This window comes from Podarcis cretensis, assembly GCF_951804945.1.
Source record: "Podarcis cretensis genome assembly, chromosome: 1".
Classification (NCBI taxonomy): domain Eukaryota; kingdom Metazoa; phylum Chordata; class Lepidosauria; order Squamata; family Lacertidae; genus Podarcis; species Podarcis cretensis.
This window is the reverse complement of record NC_137170.1, coordinates 128,135,270-128,158,314: the sequence shown is the minus strand read 5'-3', so window position 1 is coordinate 128,158,314 and position 23,045 is coordinate 128,135,270. Positions and strand designations below refer to the sequence as shown.

General features: G+C 44.9%; 1 protein-coding gene across 3 annotated transcripts; it reads right to left on the bottom strand.

Moving 5' to 3' along the window:
- Window positions 1–322: 322 nt before the first annotated feature.
- LOC307218529 (SUN domain-containing protein 2-like) lies at window positions 323–20,638 on the bottom strand. Of its 3 annotated transcripts, none has more exons than XM_079980878.1 (13): window positions 20,524–20,638; window positions 19,923–20,036; window positions 18,652–18,794; window positions 14,230–14,346; window positions 11,594–11,695; window positions 9,119–9,190; window positions 7,623–7,686; window positions 6,357–6,483; window positions 4,698–4,776; window positions 2,676–2,779; window positions 1,132–1,299; window positions 864–959; window positions 323–486 (listed from the first exon to the last, which is right to left on the bottom strand). In XM_079980878.1, the coding sequence occupies exons 2-13, from the start codon at window positions 20,030–20,032 to the stop codon at window positions 373–375; spliced, it is 1,296 nt and encodes a 431-aa protein (XP_079837004.1). In that variant the 5' UTR covers window positions 20,033–20,036; window positions 20,524–20,638; the 3' UTR covers window positions 323–372. The 3 variants fall into 3 exon arrangements, with proteins under 3 accessions (XP_079837004.1, XP_079837003.1, XP_079837005.1); XM_079980877.1 differs by having other exon boundaries at window positions 19,923–20,033; XM_079980879.1 differs by having other exon boundaries at window positions 19,923–20,033; window positions 20,562–20,638.
- Between the last annotated feature and the right edge of the window lie 2,407 nt (window positions 20,639–23,045).

Genomic DNA, 23,045 nt, shown 5'->3' with positions numbered 1-23,045 from the left:
GTTGCAGAGAGGAATGGGAAATGAGGCCTCCCTAACAGTGACTGACCAAAGGATACCAATATCACTTTCACATAATACCAGATGTCAAAGAGAAAAACAACTATAGACTTTTAGAAGACAACTGAAAGGCAGACTATTGTATTTTAATATTTTGTTGGAAGCCACCCAGAGTGGCTGGGAAAACCCAGCCAGATGGGCAGGGTATAAATAGTTCAATTATTATTATTATTATTATTATTATTATTATTATTCTGTCTCAGACCACCGAGCAAGAGGGTCTGAGGTTGGAAACCCTAACGAAAAGCCACAATAACAATAAAAATATGTTATGATGTACCGTATTTATTATACTGAATTTCTCTGATCACTCCATCACTCCATTCGTTCTCCATACACACGAAACCCATAGATGCAGGTGTAGTTTGGATGGTCCCAGTTGCTCAAAATCTTCAAGAGCAGGTATTGAAATTTACCTGAATTTTCTCTCTGAAAATACAGGGACATAAATAAAAGGTTACTGTTTGCTTCCTGTAAAGTATATTTTGTTGCAGGAGTGCCAACTTGGCACCGCAACTGTGGGTACCATGTAGCATGCATGAACCTGGCACAGAACCTGGCACTGTTGACCTCCTTTGTAATATTCTATTTTGAAATCTTTAAGATAAAAGTTTGGTTTTCTGTTAGTTATGTTGCTTTGACTGTATACTCCATATTTGACTTTCTTCAGAAATGTTTGATTCTGTATAGTTTCACTGATGTTTTAATATGCTGTAAACCGCTTAGAGATTTTTCTTAAAAATATAAAGCAATATAGAAATGAAATAAAATAATAAGAATAAGAATAAGAATAAGAATAAGAATACCTCCAGCTTGAAAGTTTGCATAGGGAAACCATCGATTCTGTAAACAAATGACCCTAAAAAGTTCCCTTCCTCCTTCTCAAAATCATCTTTGAATCCCTGAGAAGAGACAAAGGGGGAAAGCCGAAGAGATTTGATAAGAGGCTTCAAAGAAACGAACCAAAGGTTGTTATACAAACATTGATAAGTGTTCTTTTAAAAAAACCTAAAAAACTTCCACCTTTAAAATTTCTCAATGCAAAGTCCTGAAAATCATAGGGAAATTACTCACATAGATAGAGAAGTTCTTTGGAGCACTGGTTATTTCTTCTGTGTGAGAAATTTTCTTTGAAATGTGATCCAGGGTCACAGCGACCGGGCAGACGGCTTCGGACAATTTGATGACGACATAGCCTTGAGAGCCTTGCATGGCCCAGCAATTCCCAGGGGTGTTATCCCGCTGAAAAACAAAACAATCTCATTCCTATCAAGAAGACAGCAGACACAAATCTGGAGAATTCAGAAAATAAGTGTCATTTGTATGCAAATTACACTAAAGACTCAAGTAACTCTTTACAAGTCCTCAACAGTGGTGCTGCTGGGGGAAACAAGAGTTTATCCCTACTTTGGCAGCCAACACAAGACAGAGGTCAACGTGTCTGGACACCTTTATCTGGTTGTCACTGGGAAGCAAAACTATTGGAAGAGTGTTAAGAGGCTGCTTTTGGTACCTGGCGGTTTGAAAGCACATCAAAGTGCAAGGAGATAAATAGGTACCACTCCGGCGGGAAGGTAAACGGCATTTACGTGCACTGCTCTGGTTTCACCAGAAGCGGCTTAGTATGCTGGTCACATGACCCAGAAAAACTGTCTGCGGACAAACATCGGCTCCCTCGGCCAGTAAAGCGAGATGAGCGCCACAACCCCAGAGTCGTTCGCGATTGGACTTAACTGTCAGGGGTTCTTTACTTTTTAAACATCATGTTATGTTGATATATCACGATGTCTGAAATTAGGATGGAGCTATGTAGAGTCGAACTGTAGGGTTGGGTGATAACTGGTTTTCAGCATTGTGCTATATCACCAGCTAAACATTGTGATACTGTATGCCAATACAGTGGTACTTCGGAAGTCGAACAAAATCCATTCCGGAAGTCTATTTGACTTCCAAACTGTTCGGAAACCAAGGCGTGGCTTCCAATTGGCTGCAGGAAGCTCCTGCAGTCAATCAGAAGCTGCAGAAGCCACGTCGGATGTTCAGGTTCCAAAGAACGTTCGCAAACCAGAACACTCAATTCCGCATTTGTGGCATTCGGGAGCCAAAGCGTTCAACTTGCAAGGTGTTCAGGATCCAAGCTATGACTGTATATCACAATGTCTGAAATGAGGATGAAGCTATGTAGAGGCATCGGCTGGCTTCACAGTTTTTCTCACATTGTGTTTTTTGCATAGCACACACACATCATTATTCACAATATATTGCCAGGTCAAAAATTATGAAAACAATATCATGATATGGACTTCAAACAGGTTTTGGATGATATATCAGTGGGACATTCCATTTCACCTGCATTATGTTGGCTGTTGAAAATCCTGCCACTATTTTATATCATTTTGTTTCATGTGTTGTGCTTTTACTGTATATTTCTTTTGTCTTAATGTGTATTAGTGTTTCCTGCTGGGGGGGGGGCCTCTTGGCTAAATAGGGGTGTACAAATAATCCATGCCATCGAGACTGGAGGATAGATGGATTTCTCTGCTGGATGCTTGAGAGGTAGTGGTAGGGAGTCAAAAAAAATGAGAACGACCCCATACATTGCTTTCCAAGATTCCTACCTCAAGAATCATCTCTGGTGCTCGTGAGTAATCCCAGCACAGCCCCAACATGCAAACCTGCGCTCCCGTTTCATAGCTTTTGCTGAATTTTACGATCGATGCACCTACAGATATTAGGGCATTAAATAGGGAGGGTTCCCCACACACACACACACACACACAAACACAAAATCAAAAATAAGTAAGAGAAACATAGAGAATCCAATCAGAATTAAATTATCACAGTTGGCAAGTGCTAACTGCAAGTCTATCGGGGTTTCCCAGTTCAAGTCAAACAGCCTCCAATATGGATTTGTTTCATTACTTCCACCACAACTCCTAGAATGAACATTTGGCAATGGAATGCCGCGTTATTCATTTTTTAAAAATACATTGCTACAGGGTTCGTCCCTCTCATTTTACTTTGTTGAGTATCAGTAGCTGCCACGATGTGTGATCGTCAAGCAAATCCTATAGGGCTTTGTTTTAAAAAAAGGTGCCGGTACTCACCATAAAATTGTTACCGTAAGTAAAAGGTAAAGGTAAAGGTACCCCTGCCCGTACGGGCCAGTCTTGACAGACTCTGGGGTTGTGCGCCCATCTCACTTAAGAGGCCAGGGGCCAGCGCTGTCCGGAGACACTTCCGGGTCACGTGGCCAGCGTGACATCGCTGCTCTGGCGAGCCAGAGCCGCACACGGAAACGCCGTTTACCTTCCCGCTGGTAAGCGGTCCCTATTTATCTACTTGCACCCGGAGGTGCTTTCGAACTGCTAGGTTGGCAGGCGCTGGGACCGAGCAGCGGGAGCGCACCCCGCCGCAGGGATTCGAACCGCCGACCTTTCGATCGGCAAGTCCTAGGCGCTGAGGCTTTAACCCACAGCGCCACCTGCGTCCCATAAGTACCTAAGTACCACACTTTAAATATTTGGGGGTGACGGTACTGCATACCCTTGAGTATCCCCGGGGGGGGGGGAGCACTGCCTGTTTCTCTCCTCTTTCCACCATCCCTTCTCCTTCTCTCTCTCCCTCTCTGATAACTCAATCATCTTTCTCTCTTCCCATTCCTTTTCCTCCCCACCAAATTGGTTCCTGGGAGAGGGACAGATTGGTCTGGTCCTGACGGATTCTCCTCCCTCCGCACCCGCCTTCCATCACGTCATCCATTTGGGCTTCCTTTCCCCCCACCCTCCTTTCCCTTCCGACATGTAATTTGGGGAACAGCTACCTGAAATGCCCTACCTTTACCGTAAAGCCTACACAGTAGAATGGTGCGATTGCACCATATCAGACCCTCCAAGTATCCCTATTTTCCAGGGACAGTCCCGGATTTATGGAAGCCACCCAAGTTTCTGATCTGGAATGTCCCACTTTTCCTTAAGGTAAAGGTAAAGGTACCCCTGACCATTAGGTCCAGTCGCGGAGGACTCTGGGGTTGTGGTGCTCATCTCGCTCTATAGGCCAAGGGAGCCGGCGTTTGTCTGCAGACAGCTTCTGGGTCATGTGGCCAGCATGACTAAGCCATTTCTGGCACAATGGAACACCGAAACCAGAGCAGCGCATGGAAACGCCGTTTACCTTCCCGCTGGAGCGGTACCTATTTCTCTACTTGCACTTGACGTGCTTTCAAACTGCTAGGTGGGCAGGAGCTGGGACCGAGCAACGGGAGCTCACCCCGTCACGGGGATTCGAACCACCGACCTCCTGATTGGCAAGCCCAAAGCTCTGTGGTTTAGACCACAGCGCCACCCGCGTCCCTATGACTTTTCCTTAGGACGTCCCTATTTCCCTTGGAGAAATGTTGGAGGGTATTCCATATTAATATGAAGTTAGAAGCCTGCAGCCAATATTCTAGTGGATAAATATTTGCACACACCAGAAATCAACAGATTCAAGAGAGGAGTTACTCCCCTCATACTATATCACTGCTGCTTCCACCACAACACCACCTCTCTTCCCCGCTCGCTCCGTCTGTCTCACTGTTCCCTTGAAGCTCTGCTGCCTCCTAGTGTTTGTCTACCACTCCATCTATACCCTCTTCTTACCTGCAGATTTCAGGGCAAAGTCTTCTTTTTCAATCTGATTGCTTTCCACTGCAGTGCCCCCCAATTGCTTGAAGAGATGCTGTCACAAAAAAATATACAATTGAGGTGTAGGAGAGAGAGCCCACCTGCAGCTATGCAAACACATGCCCATTACTGCAGGTTATAGAAATAATTCCTCTTCTCCCATCCTGAGTCTTTCCCCCTGGTTGATGTGGCCAAGTGAGGAATATACAATGTCTGGAAATGGGGGTTGTGGTGAGGGAGAAGCTTCAACAAAGCAGCCAGGGATCAGTGGAGGAAAATGAGGGGAACCACCAAGTAGAGGAGGAACGTTATGACTTTGTTGCATCCATACCAGAAGTATTGAGTTATTTTCTTCATAAGCAGAGACATCACCTTGCCAACAAAGGTCTGTATAGTTAAAGCTATGGTTTTCCCAGTAGTGATGTATGGAAGTGAGAGCTGGACCATAAAGAAGGCTGATTGTCGAAGAATTGATGCTTTTGAATTCTGGTGCTGGAGGAGACTCTTGAGAGTCCCATGGACTGCAAGAAGATCAAACCTATTTATTCTGAAGGAAATCAGCCCTGAGTGCTCACTGGAAGGACAGATCCTGAAGCTGAGGCTCCAACACTTTGGCCACCTCATGAGAAGAGAAGACTCCCTGGAAAAGACCCTGATGTTGGGAAAGATGGAGGGCACAAGGAGAAGGGGACGACAGAGGACGAGATGGTTGGACAGTGTTCTTGAAGCTACAAAAATGAGTCTGACCAAACTGCGGGAGGCAGTGGAAGACAGGAGGGCCTGGCGTGCTCTGGTCCATGGGGTCACAAAGAGTCGGACACGACTAAACGACTAAACAACAACAACAAATTTAACTTTCATCCCACCATGAGTGGGGCCAAGAACTTAACAACCAGCAGAGCTGACTTAGAATAGATGGATGGCAACCCAGCCAGATCAGTGAGGTATTAATTCTTCTTCTTCTTCCCCTTCTTCTTCTTCTTCTTCTTCTTCTTCTTCTTCTTCTTCTTCTTCTTCTTCTCTGTCACCCTTAACCTCTACCAGCATTGATAGCCCTGTTTATGGCTGACTGTGGAGAGAAGGCATTTTGCAAAAATCTTCATAAGAGTAGCACAAGGCTCTCCTCTTTGGGTGATTTCTTAGGACTGTGAAGGATTCATTTATTTATTAAACTCATATCCCACCTTTCCACAAGGACACAGGCAGCTAACACTGACACTATAAATACAAAAAGACCATCATATCAATTATATCACAAAGTATTCATTTTTATTATCCCTGATTGCACGTGATTCTCAGTAGGCTATGTACACCAATATGATCTGTGTGGGAAATATTTGGATTTTGAAGATTTTCTAGTAAATACTGTTTTTATAAACACCATCAAAATATTATTGCCTCTGCAGATTTTTTCTGAGGTGGTCAAATTGAATGTCTTTTTTCATGACTAAAATTGTTACAAGACATTTTAATCAACATATTGTGTCCGTCTTGGCTTACGTGGGCAAATTTCTTTGATTGGTCAGATCACTTTCAGAGGGAAGCATTACCTGATTGACTGCTAGCCAGTGATAACTGATAATTAGTTATTATAAGTCAGAAGTGTAAATAAATTGTACCTCAGGTGACCCTCACCTTCTGGGACTCCCAGTGTCCATGGACACTTCCGAGGGCATCTACGAGGCTCTGGAGACCAACGACGTTCTGACGGAAAGTACTGATCTGTTTCTGAAGATTCTGCTGAAGGGCCTCATTCTGGCGACTAAGCAGAAATGTGCAAAACAATCAAAATATCCACAGTATTGCTTACGCCTAAGCAAAATAGTTCACCATGGGGTCAAAGGATGGATTGTGTGGCTGTAGGGTCCTGTGGGGTGGGGGTAGGGAATTTACTCTTTTAAAAAAAAGAACAAATCAGAATATCATCAAATTTTAGAAGCAGAAAGGGACAGATATTAGACTTATTTTTCCAGGGGTCACACATCATAGGGAATTTGTATCTGAACTTCCAGATCTATATATTGGATGTATTAAAAAGGTCATTTGCCTTGCGCCAGTGATTGGAGAGCCGTATTAATTCCTTGTTTTACTATCGATTTCCTCATGCTTCCTGACACCTTTCATTGCAAGTGAGGGATGAGGGCCTTTTCTGCAAAACAACACCTACTACAAACCAGTTTTCTTTTTCATTCACACTGACAGGAAGGTCAGTGCTAAAATATTCTTTCGGTGTGCAGCCTGCCCAAGGTTGCAGACACATCAATCTCTCTTCCTACTATATTTTAACAAACTTGCTGTTGAGTTGCCAGCCGGGACCTGAGTTGCATCTTTATCAGAGTATAATCGTGCTTCTTTCTTATGGGGTGTGGGTGTGTGTGTGTGTGTGTGTGTGTGTAGAAATCACCAGACTTTTACAAGAACCACCTTCTGCCTTGCTGTGCAATTATCAGCTTGCGTTTTAGGAGGTACAGATATCGCCATTCAAATCTAACCCATGGATTATGGCAGAGCTGGGAAACCTCTGGCCCTCTAGAGAGCACTGGACTTCAAATTTCCATCAGGCCCAGACTGTAGGGCCAATAGTAAGGAACGATGCAACATCTGGAGGCCCACAGGTCCCCCATACTGGCCTTATCCAAGGACGGTGAACATCTGGCCCTCCAGATGTGGCTGGCCTACATCTCCCATCATCCCTGATCATGGACCATTCTGGTTGCAGCTGATGCTGGTTGGAGACCAACAAGATCTGAAGAGCCACATGCCGCCATCTTTGGAGCATGGGTTTTCATCTTTGCCTCTGCTAAGCTCATCCAAGAGAATCAAACTGTATTTGCGTGTTTTTGCCTCGGGCTGCATTCAAAATGACTGTGTGCCGTACATCCACTGAGAAAGTTATTTTACCTCAGCTGTACCTTCATCACCTGCTTGAAGGTATCAGAGGGGTTGCACAAGCCGTAGAGAAATCCTAGAAGGAAACATGAACCACATTAATGGCTTTCTGAACCAATCAGAAAAGGCCTCTCCTCCTCAAGGAGGGGAGGTGTTGTGGGCGGGACGCGATTTCATGCGTCACGCAGGGGCGTTATGCCCCCTGGCCCACTCACCTGGCTGGCGCACCACGCCCACAGGTAAGCGCCCAACCGGGCGGCTTGGAGGGGGCGTGGAGTGTGGTTTAAGATACCGTGGCGCCAGCCATTCCGCCTCACTTTTCGCCTTCCCGTCGCGAGTCACCCACCCACCACTCCCTTAGGGCTTAGCTTTTCGCTTGACCTTGCTATGGACCTTTGGTTGGTCGCCCAGGTTGCCCAGAGGGGCTGGTGGGAATTTTTCCAACTGGCATTAGGCCTTTTGGTTTTCTCGCCTGCCTCGTAGCAATCGTCACAACTTTCTTGGTATTTGGCGGTTAGGCATTGGAATGTGTTATTGGTGTGTGGAAGGGCTAGGTGTGGCCATCGCCTACCCCTTCAAATTTGGGTATTCCGTTAAAGGAATCCGGCGGTCGTGGATCCTGTCCAATGCCTGTATGGCGGAGGGCCATGGCACGACCCTCGGTGACATCAGGGGAGAGCTTATAGTTGTATTGGCATCAATAGGTTTCACCTTCTGGTGAATGAACCCCTCTTCAGACTCACCCCTCTCCAAGTGGGTGGAGTCAATCTGTCGTGGTCCAATGCCTAAGCCAATACCTTCTCACTTGCTGTAATCAATAAAGTTGTGGCCTTTTCTTGCCCATTAACCTTATACACTGTGTCCGTGTGTCTTCATTCCACAAAGCGGGGATCGGGTCCTCGAACCACAACCCATACACTTTTATCAGAATTAATCAGCAGAACATTATATTATGTCTCTTCTCTTGTGTAGCACAGTTGAAAGTATGTTTATCCACCGAATTCAGTAAAGCATGCTTCTTGTAGTGGAACAAAAATTGGCAAGATCCATATCATTTGGAAATCTGGGTTCATCTCATGGCTATCCACTGGGCAGCTGAAAAATTAATCCAAATCTGACTGTTGGTTGGTGATAGGCCTCAGGGGCAAGATGGCAATAGTAGACTTGTTCACATTATGCTGAACACAGGTACAAGTGTTTGTGTGAAAAAGGATATCCTTGTTGATTTGTAAAACTCTACGATTTGTGTACACAGACTACATACCCGTTGAATGTTAACATGTGAACACCCCAGATATTTTTGCATTGCCAAATTCACTCTTGTGTGTGCATGCACATAGACATACAGCACACATAAGTGTGACTTAGTAGAAGTCAAGGTCTCAATGGATCCGTTTTTAGCAGTCTATATTTGATACACATTACAAATAAATGCACATCACAAATACATTCTGCAGGTTATATAACAAAAAATAAATGTGCTTAGGCTAGCTCTTTGAGGAACATACCAGAAAAGATGCCCAACAAGAATATTAGGGTCAGAAAAGCCAACATCTTCATGACAGGCCTTGGGTGGTCTCCTGAGAAGATATAAATTCAAGTGGAAATCATGGAAATAGATGATTTCTGAGCAATTGTAAATGGAGCATGTATATGCCTGAAAAAGGCAAACATTAGCAAGCAAGTCTATGTATGCTCTCTTCCTGTATCAACATTGCTGCAGATTTTGGCTTTATTTATTTATTTATTTATTTAGGATTTGTTTACTTAGGAAAGCAAGGGTCCCATCCTTTATAGGTAGAAAGGAGATGGGTGGAACAGTTTTGCTTGTTTTTATAATTGTGACTAGGGGTCCAAGAGGGCATCACTTTTTGTTCAGTCCTGTAGCTGTCACATGCAGCACTGTTTCTGCTCTGCTGCAATTTGTCTTCTGCTAAGAAGTACATTATTTGTCTTGTTGCCCACTATGACAAAATTACATAATTTATGTGATTTGTGTAGATATTAGATAATGTAATAAATTATGTCTCATTTGTGGGCTGATAGCAACTACGGAAAATATAGATCATATTCACTGGATATATTACCGTTCCAGATGTGGGACCAATGAGCAAGCATTGGCAATTTCTGCTCCCATTTCCGTTTTTATCTGACTTGGCCAATATCCCTAACTGAGATTGGTTTACCTGTTTCTATAACTATATATTATGGGTTGTATCTATATATATAAATTCAATAAATAATAATAAAAACAAAAGTTGTCCTGTTCACACAAGGACTTCTGCTTGTGCAAAGGAATCTGCTCTGAAGGGTTGGGGTGAAACCCAAAACAGATTTGGGGGAGCACAGAGGGAAGAGAGGAAACGAAAGTTCAGTCACATAAGCAGAAGTTCTTGCACAATTGGGATGACTTCACTGGATTCAATCCTATGTTGCTATAATGCACCCAGGGACCTTAAGGTGAAGAGCGAGCCAGAAATCTTGTAGATAGGTCTAGAACTCATTCTCCTTAATTCTCTATTTCTGTTCTTCAAGTGAAAATATTTCATCTTAGTTCAAAGCTTGTTCTTTGAAGCCTGTTCTGTTAATAATTTTATTAATTTTCAATTACCGTTCAATAATAGCCCCATTATAGCAATGCCAAATTATAATACAATTACTAATACCAATCATTCAAATACCGAATTATATAATTTAGATGCACAACCCCCCCCCCCCGCCACGTGCTAGATTTGATGGTTTGATTATTTTCTTTATTTCTGCATTGCAAAATCTTACTAATTTCAACTACATTCCGGTCAAAATAAGAATCCCTTGTACAACAACTGCAATATTAACAACTTCCATTCGTATAGACACATTCTATACCCTTGTTCTTCCTGTGTGTGGCAATTATTCTGTCCGTGATGTTTCTTCCTGTCCTTGTAAAATTTTATGTCTCTCTTTTCCTGGTTGTTGCTGTTCTCCATCATGCCTTGGGCGGAGCCAATATCCAATTGTTGTTTCATAAATTTCTCCATCTCTCCATCCCATGCTTCTTTGTTTTGCAACTTTAACAACAGCTGCAGAAATCACCATCCCAATAAATAACCTGTTTTCACCATTTTCCCTCTGAGCCTGGGAAGAAGAGTGGTCTGTCGAACTGAAGATGACTCAGCAATGAACCTTATCAGTTCCTTGGCAAGTTCACAGACTTCTTTCATCCTTCCATCCAACTGAAGATAAATGAGCGTTTATACTTCCAATTAAAGCCTGTTGAAGCCTGTTCACACAATCAGTTTACTGTTGATGGTTCTCATATACATCCACCAATGCATGCAATATTCGTCTTTTGGGAAGGTTGTGGGCCTTCCAGTGAGCACTCAGGGCTGATTTCCTTCAGAATGGATAGGTTTGATCTTCTTGCAGTCCATGGGACTCTCAAGAGTCTCCTCCAGCACCATAATTCAAAAGCATCTATTCTTCGACAATCAGCCTTCTTTATGGTCCAGCTCTCACTTCCATACATCACTACTGGGAAAAGCATAGCTTTAACTATACGGACCTTTGTTGGCAAGGTGATGTCTCTGCTTTTTAAGATGCTGTCTAGGCTTGTCATTGCTTTTCTCCCAAGAAGCAGGCGTCTTGTAATTTCATGACTGCTGTCACCATCTGCAGCGATCACGGAGCCCAAGAAAGTAAAGTCTCTCACTGCCTCCATTTCTTCCCCTTCTATTTGCCAGGAGGTGATGGGCCCAGTGGCCATGATCTTCGTTGTTGTTTTTTCAAATTAGAGAACTTTATTAAGGGCAGAACATTGAGAAGATGCATGCTCTCCCTGTTTCCCTAAACCAGGGGTAGGGAATTTGTGGCCCCAACTCCTATCTATCCCAACCAGCAAATGGTCCATAATCAGGGATGGTGGCAAAGGAGTTACCACCCAACAACATCCAGCTGGACCAAGGTTCCCCCACTTCTTCTCTAAAACTACTCAGCTAACCTACCTGCATGTTGGAAAGCAAGAGAAACTGGGTTGGTTCTCACTTGTGTCCCGGCTCCAAGGAGAGATGGGCTGCTGTAGCTCTTCATCTGCTGCACTTCTATAACTATCAAAAGTAAAACGTCACCTCAATAAAGGTAAAGGTAAAGGAACCCCTGACCACTAGGTCCAGTTGTGACCGACTCTGGGGTTGCGGCGCTCATCTCGCTTTATTGGCCAAGGGAGCAGCTTCCAGGTTATGTGGCCAGCATGACTAAGCCGCTTCTGGAGAACCAGAGCAGCGCACGGAAACGCCGTTTACCTTCCTGCCGGAGTGGTACCTATTTATCTACTTGCATTTTGACATGCTTTTGAACTGCTAGGTTGGCAGGAGCTGGGACCGAGCAACGGGAGCTCACCCCGTCGCGGGGATTCACACCGCCGACCTTCTGATCAGCAAGCCCTAGGCTCTGTGGTTTAACCCACAGTGCCACCCACATCCCCACCTCAATAAGCATCTCTATTAAAGGCCAAGGGTAGCTCAGCATCAGAGAACATGCTCTGCACACAAGAGGAGTGAGGCTCAGTCTCTGGCCACTTCCATTTAAAAGGATCAGAGATCAGGTGATGAGAGAGGCTCTTCTTCATCTGAGACCCTGGAGAGATGCTGTCAATCAGAGTAGACGTTACTGGGCCTGAGGGGCAAAGTAGCTTCCTAACGCTGGCTTGCAATTTCTTACTTTCCCATTTTCTATATTTCCTCCATTTATTTTATTAGCAATATTTATAGACCACCCTACAACCAAGTTCTCAGGATATATATATATATATATATAGAGAGAGAGAGAGAGAGAGAGAGAGAGAGAGAGAGAGAGAGAACAGGGTAGGAATTGTTAAAAGAATTTAAAGGTCTCAAATGTCGAGTAAATATTTGGGCAAAATAGGTCAAGGTAAATGTGAAAGCAACATACATGCTGCTCTTTACAATCATTGAACTAGAAAAACACTTTAAAACGTTCAGCTAACTGAAATAAAAAACAGTTTCCCAAACTGCACTTACAATGCATATATACTTACATCTCACACATCAGGATTTTTTAAAAAATATATAATAATGTATAAATGCAGTCATTTTAATGTTTGCAGACTGCCAACTATATATAAAGGCAAGGTTTTCTGAAGAAAAAAATTAAAAATACCTTAGATACTTGGAAGATAAATAAAGGGATGTTAGTTATTATTATTTCACAATATCACTATTTTGAAATGAAAGGGAGGGGAGAAAAGAACTGTCAGCCCATAGCATGAATCTCCGGAATAACTGAAATGACAACAGTGTTGTTGTTGTTTAGTCGTGTCCGACTCTTTTTGACCCCCTGGACCAGAGCACGCCAGGCACTCCTGTCTTCCACTGCCTCCCGCAGTTTGGTCAAACTCATGCTGGTAGCTTTGAAAACACTGTCCAACCATCTCATCCTCTGTCGTCCCCTTCTCCTTGTGCCCTCCATCTTTCCCAACATCAGGGTCTTTTCCAGGGAGTCTTCTCTTCTCATGACGTGGCCAAAGTATTGGAGCCTCAGCTTCAGGATCTGTCCTTCCAGTGAGCTCTCAGGGCTGATTTCCTTAAGAATGGATAGGTTTGATCTTCTTGCAGTCCATGGGACTCTCAAGTGTACACTGCCAACAGTGTAGGCCCCAGTTAATGCTCTCTAGAAAGCACATTCTATACCTGGGGTGCCACCACATATCCAGGAACAACAGCGGGTAAGACTGAGAAACATGCTCACTTACTCGCTTTACGCTCTCTGAGGCCCCAAAACGTACTAGCTCCTTCCATTTCGCCAACTTCAGTTCCACAATTAGAAGAGAACAGCTATACATTTGATGTATTCTATTTTAGAGTAAAAGTTTGAATAATACTTTTATGGGTCCTGACAATGATTTATTCCAAAAGGAGTCAGTTCTCATGTTTCCAGTTGCTTCAAATGGAGCAATATTAATTTCGGCAACAAGCCCATCAGTAATATTGGAGGATGCCCTCCATGGAGAAAACACCATGCTGAGGACACCCTCAAAGCTGAAGTCATCCTTGACTGCAATGCTAAACAGCTACCGCATGGAGGACTGTGTCTCTGACTGCCTGATGCAGAGTTCTCTTCCATCATGGACCTCTGTGCCTCTTCTCAACAGGTCGTGTGCCCAATCTCCAAATGGAGCTTAAAATGGTAAAGGACCCCTGACAGTTAAGTCCAATCGCAGACGACTCTGGGGTTGCGGCGCACACCTCGCTTTACAGGCCGAGGGAGCCAGCCTTTGTCCGCAGACAGTTTTTCTGGGTCATGTGGCCAGCAACGGAAAACCAAAACCAGAACAGCGCACGGAAACACCATTTACCTTCCCACCACAGCAGTACCTATTTATCTACTTGCACTGGTGTGCTTTCAAACTGCTAGGTTGGCAGGAGCTGGGACCGAGCAACGGGACCTCACCCTGTCATGGGGATTCGAACCTCCAACCTTCTGATCACCAATCCCAAGAGGCTCAGCGGTTTAGACCACAGCGCCACCTGCATCCCTAAATGGAGCTTAGAGGGAGCCATATTGCTGCTGCTGCTAGCTAGCTTACTTTTCAAGAAAAAATGCACCCAAGACCCAAACATACCTAGAACAAGTGGCTTCTGATCAGGGCACATCACGATGTTAGCATTGGGTTCCATCGGTGGAGGAGTTTCAAAACAACGTCGTGCAATTAAAGGATTTTGATCAGGCAAGTCTTTACCTATTAGAGACAGATGACATTGTTAGTACAGAGGTCCAGAGGAATCAGTGGCGTAGCGTGGGGGGTGCAGGGGGGGCCGGCCGCACCGGGCGCAACATCTGGGGGGGGGGTGTCGCCGCCTCCGGAGTCGCCGAAGAGCCTCGGGCGCAGGCTGTAGCAGAGCCCCATGTCTCACGGAACCGACGAGCTGTGCGCGCGTCCGGGCTGAAGGCGTCTGGCAGACAGCGGCTCTCAGCGCTCGCAGCGGGCCCCGCGCGTCAGGGCCGCGGAGGGCGCTCCAGGCAGCCCCTCCTCACAGCCCCGCTGCCGCCGCTGCTGCTACTGCAGCTGCTGGGCCATGTTGCATTTTCCTCGCCTCTCTGCCCTCCTCCTCCTCTGGGCAAGCGGCGTCGTTTGGGCGACAGCGCCAGCGGCGACTCACCTCAGATCACCTGACACGGACCCACCGCCGCCGCCGTGGCTACCTTACCGTAAATACCCCAGCCCAGGCAGCAGCAAGAAGAAGCTAGCAGCGGCGGCAGGTTAGGGGTTAGGGGCGCAAATTACTTGCCTTGCCCTGGGTTAGGGGGCGCAAATTATTTGCCTTGCCCCGGGTGCTGACAACCCACGCTACACCGCTGAGAGGAATCAAGGAAGAGCTTGATGCTTTGGATTTGTATAACATCCACTATCAAGTTGATAAGAAATGAGTTGTCCTCCCCAGACCCGGGTTAAAGGTTTGCCGTGGGGACAGCAGGAGAAAGACTGCATTCCTTGTGGACTCACATGCTCAAGGCAGATAGACCACCGAAAGTGCAGTGGGAAGGTTTTTCCCTACACAGAGAACGAAAGCAAGACCAAGTGCTGTTCTCAGAACAGTCTCAGCACCACAACCACATGGCTTTTAAAAAGTAATGGACTACATGGAATTTACAAAGCTGACAGCAGTATTAAGGGATCAAAATAATGAACATTTTATAGAAGAAGGGATGCCCGTTGTGGACTATTTGAAAAAACACTACAGTCAAATGAAATCATGGGCAGGATTCGAGATAGGAGCTACGGAAGGAAAACAAGACAGCACAGTCGTACCTCGGAAGTTGAACGCCTTGCAACTCAATCGTTTTGGCTCCCGAACGCCACAAACCCGGAAGTGAGTGTTCCAGTTTGCGAACATTCTTTGGAACCCGAACCAGAAAGGTCTCCCACCCAAGGTTTAGTGTTACATGTGAACTCGACCACTTCATTTTTCAGAAAACGCACCCTGATCTGCACATGGAAGGAAGGTTGAACCCTTTCCCCAATCCCCTTACTGTTTTCCAAGCCCTGCACCCCTAGCAATCACTTTTTCCAGCTGTAATTTGACCATGAAAGCAAATGCATTGGTTCTCAAACGCCTTGATTCCCAAATGCCAAAAACCTGGAAGTAAGTGTTCTGGTTTTCGAATGCTTCTCGGAAGCCGAATGTCCATTGTGGCTGTCGGCTATTGTTTCCAGGGCATCTGCACCAATCAGAAGCTGTGCCTTGGTTTTCAAACATTTCGGAAGTCAAACGGACTTCCAGAACGGATTAAGTTTGGCACTTTTGTTTCTGCTATTTATTTTGTGTTTTTGTTTTTGAGGCTTTTTCGGTTAATTTGTTTTTGTGACTGTGTAGAACACAGTTCAGCTACTGATTAATTGATTGATTGTGTGACTGCAGAAATGGACAATGACTATCATCAATGCAGGTAAGAAAAAATAATAATTTTAATTTTTATCATCTACAATACTGTCTTATTTATTTTATAGTACAGTACATTGATTATTGCTTTCATTTTATGGATTAATGACCTCATTGGATAGTAAAATTCATGTTAAATTGCTGTTTTAGGGGTTGTTTTTTAAAAACTGGAACGGATTAATCCGTTTTGCATTACTTTCTATGGGAAAGGGTGCCTTGGTTTTGGAACACTTTGGTTTTGGAACAGACTTCCGGAACAGCTCAAGTTTGAGAACCCAGGTGCCACTGTAATGTTTGCAGTAAAAAAAATTAAATTAACCGCCTTCTTATAATTTGAGAATAAAGAGAATAAAAAAAGAGAATAAAGCTATAGAGACTAGTATGGCACAGCATTTGAGCTAACTCACTCAAGATACCATACTGCACATTCCGCTTCCCACAGTGTTTACTTTAGGCCTTATCTCCTTCACCCCATAAAGCAAGTGTTGTGGGAAGTTGAACTCAATTCCAAAGCCGATTTGAGGATTATGTCCTAAGCACACCCACCAAACATCATTGTAATATCTCAGCGCTCAGTGGAAATGTTGCATTATGGTACATTTTTGTATCTTTCATAGCCCCTCTGAAAACCCGGACAGGAATCAAACTCAGGTCTGGAATGCAAAACTGCATTGTGGGTTTATGCATACCAGTTTTTATTCTGGAATCTCAATCTGCAAGGGAGATGCTGTTTTACAATACAGTATCATTCTTACCACTTTGATGCAAGGAATTAGAGACCAGGGGTTTGGGTTTTTTGCTTTGCTTTTAATGTTCCGATATTAATGGTATCGAACCTTTGGCATTAGGCTTGATTTTGCAGGCCTGCATTTTATGACTCCTGCACTGCATTCCCTTTCCTATCTGACCCTGAAAAGTGGCACAAATGGCAAGATGTTTTGCTATGTCTGCCGTGAGTTAGTGCCGCAATCGCCTTGAGAGCTTCCAAGGAACAGATAGGGACAGGAATGTCAACAACCCTCTCAAAGGCCTGGATGCTGAGGAAACAGTGATAAAGGAGGACATCTGAGACCCCGATGGCCTGAGCAGTTAAGGGGCACTTCAAGGTAATTGTGGGGGTAAGGTTGCCAGTATGGAGCCATGCGTGTTTTACTTCTCATGACCTGTAGCCTTTCTCAATTTATGTAGAAGAATGCTTGACTCTTTGTGTGCTGTATTTGAGCCACTATATAAGCTTTGTTCGGGACAGAGCTTTTTTTAACTGGTGGTTCAGCCAGAACAACCAGTTGCTAGAGCATGAGACCCTTCATCCCAGGATCATGGGTTTGAGCTGCATGTTGGGTGCTCCTTTCCAACTCAACAAGTCTGTGATTCTGTGACATTCAGTGTTATGTACTGAAGTTCTCACCCTGGGCCAGCAGGGGGATACTGTAGATAGTTATGCAAATAGGGGATCGAAAGTGACGTTCAGTGATTGGATAGTTTTAGAAAATTGTTACAGTTACATTGTACTGGAGTTCTATATAAGCAGGCTGACTGAACCCTTCAGTTCAGTTCTGTCCTAGCCTGTGAATAAACAAGAGCTGTTTGAAGAATCGCTGTGTCGTCTGATATGTTCACCCACAACGTAACATTCAGAATATGTCAAAACCCCATTAAACTGGGCTCTGTCCTATTGCAATACAGTGGTACCTCAGGCTAAGTACTTAATTCGTAACGGAGGTCTGTACTTAACCTGAAACTATTCTTAACCTAAAGCACCACTTTAGCTAATGGGGCCTCCTGCTGCCGCTGCACCGCCGGAGCACGATTTCTGTTCTCATCCTGAAGGAAAGTTCTTAACCTGAAGCACCATTTCTGGGTTAGTGGAGTCTGTAACCTGAAGCGTATGTAACCTGAAGCGTATGTAACCTGAAGCATATGTTACCCAAGGTACCACTGTACATTCATACCTCATGTTACGTCCGCTTAATGTTACGTTCTTTCTGGTTACGTCCCACGGCGACCCAGAAGTACCAGAAAGGGTTACTTCCGGGTTTCGCTGCTCGCGCATGCACAGAAGTGCGAGATGACATCATGCGCATGCGCAGAAGCAGCGAATCACAACCCACGTATGCGCAGACGCACCGCTGCGGGTTGTGCTCTTTTCATGTTGCAAATGGGCCTGTGGAACAGATCCCGTTCTCAACCAGAGGTATCACTGTAGTTAATAAACTGGATCCCTAACAGGATCTGCTGAAACTTGCTGCAATTCACTTGGTCCAGTTTTTATTTAAGCTCAGCTATGATTTAAAGTGACATGCCCGTGTCTCGCATGGCCACTGAGGGAGCAGAATTAAATGTCGCGATGTCCGAATAAGGCCATGTGTGCTACACACAAACAAATGAAACTGCTGTTCAGTTGGTTCAAGCGTGGTGCTGATAACGGCGAGGTTGCAGGTTCGACCCCCTATGAGACAACCACACATTCTTGAGTTGCAGGGGGTTGGACTAGACGACCCTTGGGGTCCCTTCCACCTCTACGATGCTATGATACACACTGAACATGCACAAGGCAAGTTAAACCAAAGGCCTCACTTCACTTAGCCGATGAGCACACTCACTACAGCAAGGCTGTATCAGGTCTTCCGATCCACTGCTTTTCGCCCCCCAACTCTTCTGGGAGCAAGTCTCCTTCCAGGTTTTGGAATCCCATTTTGCTTCTGAGGCGAGAGAGTTGCGCTTCCTGCGGATTCTTTTGAAAACCCTGAGAAAAGAAAGCTCAAAGGTTTTTTTGTGGCGAGAGAGGGGACCTTACAGGGAGGAGAACCCATGGCTCAGCAGTACATGACTGCATTGCCAAAGGAACCGGGTTCAAATCCTGGTGTTTCCAGGTAGGGCTGCCAAGGACCCCCTGCCTGAAACCCCGAAGAGCCACTGCGAGTCCGTTAAAGGTAAAGGTACCCCTGACCATTAGGTCCAGTCGTGGCCGACTCTGGGGTTGCGGTACTCATCTCGCTTTATTGACCGAGGGAGCCGGTGTACATCTTCCGGGTCATAGAATCATAGAATCATAGAGTTGGAAGAGACCACAAGGGCCATCGAGTCCAACCCCCTGCCAAGCAGGAAACACCATCAGAGCACTCCTGACATATGGTTGTCAAGCCTCTGCTTAAAAACCTCCAAAGAAGGAGACTCCACCACACTCCTTGGCAGCAAATTCCACTGTCGAACAGCTCTTACTGTCAGGAAGTTCTTCCTAATGTTTAGGTGGAATCTTCTTTCTTGTAGTTTGGAACCATTGCCTTCATGTGGCCAGCATGACTAAACCGCTTCTGGTGAACCAGAGCAGAACACGGAAACGCCGTTTACCTTCCCGCCGGAGCGGTCCCTATTTATTTACTTGCACTTTGAGGTGCTTTTGAGCTGCTAGGTGGGCAGGAGCAGGGACTGAGCAACAGGAGCTCACCCCGTCATGGGGATTTGAACTGCCGACCTTCTGATCAGCAAGCCCTAGGCTCTGTGGTTTAACCCACAGCGCCACCCGCGTCCCTTGCGAGTCAGTTAGGGAGGAAATGCCAAAATGGACAGATTTGCTCATCCCCTGCGAGTCCGTTAGGGATGAGCAAATCTGTCCATTTTGGCATTTCCTCACTTTTTCTGTATCATCCAAAAAAACCAAAACGAAAAACCACCCAACTGCAACCTCCCTCTAAGATGATTCCATCATGCAGTGCCAGCTCTGGTGCATTGCTTGTATAAGCAGAATCCTGAACCAAAGAGCAATGGGAAGAACGCGAAGCATTTCCACATAGCCTGAAATGCTAGCATGCCACAGCACAATGTTATTCTTACATAAACCAGCTCACAACATGTTACCCAAGCTCCCTTGTACCTCCTCACTCCCGTTTCGCGGTACGAAATGGGTTTCAGCCTTTGGAGAATGGCCAATCTTTCGCTGCGCCGTTCCAGTATAATCCTTTCGCTGTGGCATTCCATGGTCATCCTGCTCAACATGATCAATAATTATTATTTATTTATTTATTTATTTATTTATTTATTTATTTATTTATACTCCGCCCACCTGGCTGGGTTTCCCCAGCTACTCTGGGCAGCTCCCGACAGAACATTAAAAACAAAATAAAACATCAAACATTAAAAACTTCCCTGAACAGGGCTACCTTCAGATGTCTTCTAAAGGTCAGATAGTTTCCTTGACATCTGGTGGGAGGATCCTCAGAGCTGGACCTCAGTGTCTGGGCTGAATGATGAGGGTGGAGACGCTCCTTCAGGTATACTGGGCCACGGGCTTTAAAGGTCAGCATCAGCCATATCACACATGAAGTGTGATTTCACGCATCCAGAACTGCGATCCAACTGAATCACATTACGGGCAGCGACAAACCACAGCGAAGGATATTCACCTTTTGTGCTCCTGCTGTGCCACAGCAAGGAATAGTGCCATGTGCAGAAATCAACATCCCAATATATCTCACCTTTAACTTCGTTGGAAAAGCCAGTTTCTGGTCCTTACTGCTACGGAGATGGGCTTGGAACAGTGAGGGAAATGTATGGTGAAATCTCAGAACTGAGCAGAGCAATGAAATGTTCTTCACCTGCAAACCAGAACCAAGCAATAAATAAATCATTTCAACCTTCACTGTGAACCAAAATCAATGAAATTGGCTGAAGGAATTCCATGGGTTCATTTGGAGTTGGTGCACGTCGCACAGCTTCCTGCTGAAATCATGCAAATTTTTATACCCCCAAAAAAAAGTTTCAGGAGGGGCAGGTGCCCCTCTTTCAGTGTGCTAAAGCGCAAGGTTACCCTCTGGGTGGTGAAACTGGAGAAGCAGAACGACTAATAAAGCAGAATTCTGTGTGGATAGTATAAACCCATCACTAACACACTATTATTGCAGACTCTGGGATTGCGGCACTCATCTTGCTTTATTGGCCAAGGAAGCCGGCGTACAGCTTCCGGGTCATGTGGCCAGCATGACTAAGCCGCTTCTGGCAAACAAGAGCAGTGCACAGAAACACCGTTAACTTTGCTGCCGGAGTGGTACCTATTTATCTACTTGCACTCTGATGTGCTTTCGAACTGCTAGGTTGGCGGGAGCAGGAACCGCGCAACGGGAGCTTACCCCATCGCGGGGATTCGAACCGCCGACCTTCTGATTGGCAAGTCCTAGGCTCTGTGGTTTAACCACAACGGCACCCGTGTCCCATTATTGCAGAATACAACTGCATAAAAACCCCCAACCAGGGGGACCCGCCTATAACCCATTACAGTTTCATTGCACTATCACAAGGGACATTACAAATAATTCTATAAGACGTATTACTGACCTTACAATGGCCTAATCCTTCATCTCCTGACCTCAGTAACATCAATGTGAATGAAGGAGATCCAGATGTGGTTCTTCTATGTCCTGAAAGTGAAGTGATTCCAATGTATCTGATTGGATAAAAACTGCATGTATTTCATCCTTGAGAGGCAGCATATATAGAGGCCTCCTATGAAACAGTTTGAAAGTAAAACAAAATGACCTCATAAACGACTTCACTTTGGTAACACTGCACCAGGTGTGAGGTCATGCAGGAGCCCCAGGAGCTGCACTGTGTCACTGACACTTAGGAAGAAAATCCTTCATCATATATATCTGGAAATCAATATTGGCTCTTGGCTCTCCTATCATTGGTACCCTGGATACACCATGGCAACTTTTCCATTTAGTATTCATTAAACTTCTGGTGCCTTTTATTTACTTAATTTGTTTCCTCTCTTCTTCTGCCTCTTCCCAGCACTCAGGGCAGTTAACAACAGGTTTGGTAGAGTGAAATATATAAGAACAGGCATATCCCAATGGAAGATGTTAAAAATAACCTCCCAGCCATCAGGTGTTAACAATCAGCCCGGACAAGAAAGAGTAGACCGTGTATTGTCAACTATGATGGAGTACTAAGGAAAAGGAGATCCAGCACTGAGAGACAACTGACTAAGGACACATTATGTTGTGTTTTTGTTGTTTGAAGGTGTTGCACAGACAGTACATTCATGATGGTCCTATTGATTGATCATCGTGTCATGACGCAGCAGAAAGAAGAAAGCACCCTCTGCAATACGGAGGATCCAAGCTATTGGAATTGATGGAAGCTGGAAAGAGATTTATTAAATAGGTTGTCCTCTACTTCTGTAAAGCTTGCTCCTATTGAAATAACCAACTACGACTAACATGGTTTACATGCAAGTGAGATGTTTGATGGCTACCGGGAATGCGGGTGGGAGGCGGTCAGTGGCCTTAGATTTCACGTTTCAAGTATTGCATGTATTAATGTGGCCCATAAACCACAGAGATCACATTGGGGAGAATTCCATTGGCAGTGGAGGTGTGTTTTTCAGAAACACAAAATGCTGAGAAATAATTTCTCACCTATCAATAGGAGCCAATTGACAGCTACAAATGGGAGGTGGCTCTGAGACAAATAGGGATTGGACGAGGGAAGTCTGGCAACTTACACAACTATCTAAATTAACTGGAAGGTTTAGGTGAAGAGATGGAAGACAGCAAAAACCAAGACTTGAGGAAGGATGTGTGCAGAGTGAAAAACAGGAAAACCAAGAATCATGTGGATACTTCCAGGATCAGATGCAGCCTGCCTCAAAATACTAGTAGCTGAGGGACAGCAGTAGGAGACGACTGTTGCCCTCAGGTGAGTTTGTGGACTTCCCATAGACATCTGGTTCTCCAGTCAAGGAATCTGGCACTAGACTTGATAGACCTTTTGTCTGATCCAACAGGACTCTGATGTTCTGATAAACAAAGGCTAGGATAAGCCCATATTATATTATATATATTATATTATTTATACCCTGCCCTCCCCGGCCAAGACTGGGTTCAGGGCAGCTAACATCAGGTATAAAAACAATTGATTAAAATACAACTTAAAAACAAGAGTTTACTACTTAAAATGCAGCCTCATTTCAGTAGAAGCCCAGATCAAAAACTGTTTG

Bases quoted from the DNA above. Each gene is read 5' to 3' on its own strand.
- LOC307218529 (XM_079980878.1), bottom strand. From the start codon at position 20,032: ATGACCATGGAATGCCACAGCGAAAGGATTATACTGGAACGGCGCAGC. The intron at 9,191-11,593 runs GTAGGTTAGCTG...ATATCTTCTCAG, and splicing joins TCTTGCTTTCCAACATGCAG to GAGACCACCCAAGGCCTGTC. The intron at 2,780-4,697 runs GTAAGAAGAGGG...TAATATCTGTAG, and splicing joins CTTTGCCCTGAAATCTGCAG to GTGCATCGATCGTAAAATTC.